The following is a 5,033-nucleotide window of genomic DNA, read 5'->3' on the forward strand; positions in this document are numbered from 1 at the left end:
CTCTCTCTCTCTCTCTCTGTGTGGAGTTAGTAACAAAGTAATAGTATACATTAAAATTTTAAACATAGCCAGTGTCCGTTAAGTGAATTGCCACAAGATATCAGAACACTTTAGTATTAGAGCTGAGTGGGTCTAATATTTATTTCTCTTTCTTTCTTTTATATAGGAATCAGATACTGTGCTCCTCTCAGCTAATTGCTAGTTATCTGCCAAAACCCAAGAGCCTCAGAAGCCCCTGGAATCATGGTCTAAGTGGATGCACCCTAAGAAAATCCGAAATGTCTCCCTGGCAGCTGAGGATGTGAGGAGGGAAGTGGAAATGATCCAGTGAGTGACGGGGGAGGGGAGGAGAGGAGCGACTGACAGAGCTGGGCTCTTGGGCAGAAGAGGCAGAGCAGGGGTGTACCCTTGGCTGAAGAGGTGGAGTAAGCGGAGGGGTTTCAAGGGTGCAGTTACCAGGAATTAGAAAGGTGGCCGCCCAATGAGCTGTACACAGACCGGTTCCCCAGGTTGTCAGGCTGACACAGCACAGTAAGGTCAGGAAAGGATTTGATGTCTTTTGACTGCTCAGTCAGTGATTCAGAAAAGAGGGCCCAGCACCACATCAGCAGTCAGCTGTGCTCAGTCTGAGAGCCAGAGCACCAGGAGAAAATGTTTAGGTTCCTTTATGGGTAAAAAGATGGAGCAGCCTGCCCCGAATCTCTTTGGTCCTTACCCCATAGATGATCGGATTTAGCATGGGGGGCACCAGGAGGTACATGTTGGCACTGAGAATATGGAAATGCAGGGGCACATTGTGGCCAAACTGGTGTGTGAGAAAGGAGAAGAGACCTGGTATATAAAAGGCTAAGATGACAAAGAGGTGGGAGCCGCAGGTCCCAAAAGCCTTGAGCCGGGCGTCCTTTGTGGGGAGGCTGAAGATGGCCCTGAGGATCTGGGTGTAAGACACTGTGATAAAAAACACATCCAGTCCAATAACAGACAATACCACAGAGAGGCTGTAGTAACTACTAATGCGGATGTCGGCACAGGCCAGCTTCACCATGGCCATGTACTCACAGTACGAGTGGGGGATAATGTTAGTTGTACAATATGGCCACCTTCTCACTATGATGGGATAGGGCAGTACGAGCATGGCACTGCGCAGCACCACAGCCAGGCCAATCTTGGCCACCACGGGGTTTGTCAGGATGGTGGAATGTCTCAGGGGATCACAGATGGCCACGTAACGATCTAAAGCCATGGCCACGAAGATCCCAGACTCCATCCCTGTGAAGCAGTGAATGAAGTACATCTGGGTGAGGCAGGCACTGAAATTGATCTCCCTGGAATTGAACCACAAGATGCTCAGTGTTTTAGGCAGGATGGACGTGGACAGGACCAGGTCGGTGACGGCCAGCATGCAGAGGAAATAGTACATGGGCACATGGAGGCTCCTCTCCCTCTTCACAATGAACAATATGGTGGAGTTCCCCAAGATGGCTATGATGTACATGGCACAGAAGGGAATGGAGAGCCAGGTATGCGCTACCTCCAGGCCAGGAATGCCCAGCAGGATGAAGGTGGAGGAGTTGGTGAAGTCGCTTGTGTTGGAATCTGCCATGGAGTAGGGGAGAAGGTGTCCAACTCTGAGGCAGAACGGTGTCTCCTGTATGTACCATATGTTTCCCTGTCTTATTGTATGTGATCAGTGTCTACGGTGATGGTCGCAGTGCAAATGCCTGGATGGAGAGACAATGTTAATATGAGACGCTACGTGTACTACTGGAGGTTGTTGTCATGAGTGAAGCAGATTGTTCTCTCTTGACACACTAAAAAATGACATGTTCATTATTCAGATAAATGAATTATGAAAAAAAATAACCTTACTAATGCCCATTCCATATTTTATGGTGCTCTGTGTGACAATAATTCCTACATGTTGTGTTGCTGGAAACCTTAATAGGCACCAGCAGGAAACACGAGTGTGGACGCTGGTTATTCATCATTGTTCCTTAATGCAATGAAAGCCAGGCTAGGAGTCCATGCTGTAGGGAGTTCCCCATTCACTTGGTTGCTCAAAATCTAAGAGTGGAAAAATACCAAACCTTTAACTAAATATGTACCAGAGGGAAACATCCCAACTAGAGCACGTCTCAGGAGAAAGACCTGGGCATCACTGACAGCAGCTTGACACATTCACAGCAGTGGCCAAAACAAAGACAATGTTTGGATGCCTAAGGAATGGGATGGAGAATAACCTGGTCTGGACATGTGCTCCATTTTGGTCACCCAGTCTCCATAAAGGATATAGCAAATGAAAAGGGGATTTCCAAGGCAGGCTATGAGAATGGGGGAGGCTGCCATATGCGGACTGAAAAGTCTGGGACTGTTTAGTTTAGAGAAGAGACAAAGAAGGGGGCTTATGATAGAGGAGAGGAAAACAAAGAATGGAACGGATTACGTTCAAATGGACAAACAGAGACCAGTTTCCAACCAGTAACATCTATGGATACTTTTTGTTTCAGAAAGGCTAATTCCCCAAAGCTGAAACAAATTGTCAGCAAAACTGATCGGGAGGAGAAATGTCGAGAGAACAATGTGAATGAGAATTGGATGTTCTTTACGAAGAGTTTATTAGATAGCTAAGAAGCCTCAATACCACAGTTAAGAGTGTACACAACTTTGGCTAAAAATTCTGTTCAGTGGAAAGTGAAGGCAGCAGATAAGGGGGAAAAAAGCAACATATACATATATAGAGAGACACACAAACAAATAACTGGCTCTGCAATCTAGTGGAGAAAGGCAGAGCAAGGCCTAATAACTGGAAGATGAAGCCAGACAAATAGCAGCTGGAAATCAGAGTCAATTTTTTAGTCCTGAGAGTGATTAACATTTGGAACAAACTGCAAAGGGAAGTGGTGGATTCTCCCGTTCTCCATGTCTGTAGATCCAGACTGGATGTTTTTCTGGAAGGTCTGCTTGAGGACTTGTCTACACTTTAAATGGTACAGTGGCTCTGCCTTACCGCTTCAGTGTAGACACTGCTTACACCCATGGCAGGGGTTCTCGCATCAGTATAGGTAATCCACCTCCCCAAGAGTTGGTAGCTAAGTATATAGAAAACTTCTTCCATTGACCCCATGCCAACTATATTGAGGTGAGGTTGATATAGCTAAATCTCTCAGGGGTGTGGATTTTTTGCTGTTGCTGTTGCAAAAAAAAAAGGAAATGTAATTTATGGAGGTATAGCGTGCAAGGCAAAGGAGTACTGTGTCTAATTTTAGTCTCCAATGTATAGGAAGGACAAAGCGAATCTGGAAATGACCAGAGGTCATATGAGCGAATGCTGAAGGAACTGGGTATGTTTAGCTTGGAAAAGAGGAGATTGAGGAGGACATGGCAGTGGTCTTCGGATACTTGAAAGGCTGCCATAAAAAAGATGAAGAACAGTTGTTCACTCTTGCCACAGAGGGCAGGAGAAGAGGCCATGGGCTCAAACTATAGCAAAACAGATTTAGATTAAATCTCAGGATAAACTTCCTAACTGTACGGACAGGAAGCCAATGCAACAGAAGCCTCGGGAAATCCCGGAGGCTCCTTTATTGCAGGTTTTCTAAAGGAGGCTGGATAGTCATCTGTCCTGGATGGCTTAGACACAACAAATCCTGCATCTTGGCAGGGGCTTAGATTAGCTCATCCTTCTCCCCCTGTAGCTCTAGGATTCTATGATATAAAATCCAGGTGTAGACCAGGCATTAGTCAAACACAAGTTATTAGGCTCAGCACAGGGGTAACTGGGTGAAATTTAATGCCCCATGTTATACAGGAATTCAGACTGGATGATTGAACGGTCCCTTCTGGCCTTATACCCTATAAAACTATAGATAAATAAGTGGGTAAGGCATTTATATTTACTCTGTCTTACAAAAACACGAGCAAGGGACCATTGAATTCTATTGGAAGTGTGAATATATAACACTGAAAAAAGAATTTTTTTATTCATATAATCCATATTTGGCCTGTGGAACTCCTTACCACAGAGGTTACTGGAGTAAAGAGTTAGGCTGAATGGGATTCACTAATGGATTGGCCATTGTAGGTGGTCCTGGTGACACTACCATTACTTAAGGCTGTCTGACACCTTCAATTAGAGACCTTATTTTCAGTTTGTCAAACTTTAAGATTTTGGACTGAAATTTCACATGTTGTTTGTCTGCTTCCAGCTTAATTGTTGTTTTCTGTTTGTGTGTGTTTCTGGCATAACATTTGAGTCGACTTCTCAAATGAGGCTAGGAGAAAAGATGTGTTGCCCCATGGTGAAAAATTGTTATAATTGTTCGAGTGAGGCGCCCAAGCAGCTCCATGGAGATAAAAGTCAGGTAACATCCTCCCCCGCCCCCCGCCCTTAACAACCAGAGCCTGGCTCCTGAGGTTTCAACTCAGTTCCTACTCCAAGGGGAATTTTGCCTCAGTGGGGCCTGGTAACTTATGGGCCAGGGCCTCACAATTTGGCCTTGTTTTGTACATCCTGAAGGATCTAGTGTGACATTGAAATGCAGTAACCTTAGGGCTGGAGGCCATCCACCTGGGAGGGCCCATCAAAGAGGGACATTTTAGCCCATGATACTGAGGCAAACTCATCGCCTGTGGCAAAGACCCTTGCATGTTTACTGGCTGTGCAGAGCAAAAAGGACCAGAGACCTATTATTGATCCCATCACGCCCGCGTTGCACTGGGTTTGTTTAGCAGGTGAGCTCCTCAGGAAGAGATGGTACCTGTGAATATTGAGATGGAAGCGTCCTCCCAAGGAATCCCCCTCAGGTAGCCGTGTCCCACGCCTCTCTCACTCCGGCATCTGCAGCAAGATCCCACGCTGAGAGCCGACACAGGGGTGTGCTCCAGTTATAATATAGCTCTGTGCGATCCCAGGGGGGTTCACTCAGACTCTAGCAGAGAAGTGGCATCTGAATGTCAACAGGCTGGAGACAAGCCTGTCTGCGCTTCTGTGCTCTTTATCCAGCATTAGGAGTAAACAGTAATTAAGGGACCTT

At 46.0% G+C, this 5,033-nt stretch overlaps 1 protein-coding gene across 1 annotated transcript; it reads right to left on the reverse strand.

The window, feature by feature from the left end:
- Positions 1 to 655: 655 nt before the first annotated feature.
- On the reverse strand, positions 656 to 1,603 carry LOC123356046 (olfactory receptor 52D1-like). The gene has a single exon (XM_044999008.1). The coding sequence runs from the start codon at positions 1,601 to 1,603 to the stop codon at positions 656 to 658; it is 948 nt and encodes a 315-aa protein (XP_044854943.1).
- Between the last annotated feature and the right edge of the window lie 3,430 nt (positions 1,604 to 5,033).

The sequence above is a fragment of the Mauremys mutica genome, chromosome 1 (genome assembly GCF_020497125.1).
Source record: "Mauremys mutica isolate MM-2020 ecotype Southern chromosome 1, ASM2049712v1, whole genome shotgun sequence".
NCBI classification, from domain to species: Eukaryota; Metazoa; Chordata; order Testudines; family Geoemydidae; genus Mauremys; species Mauremys mutica.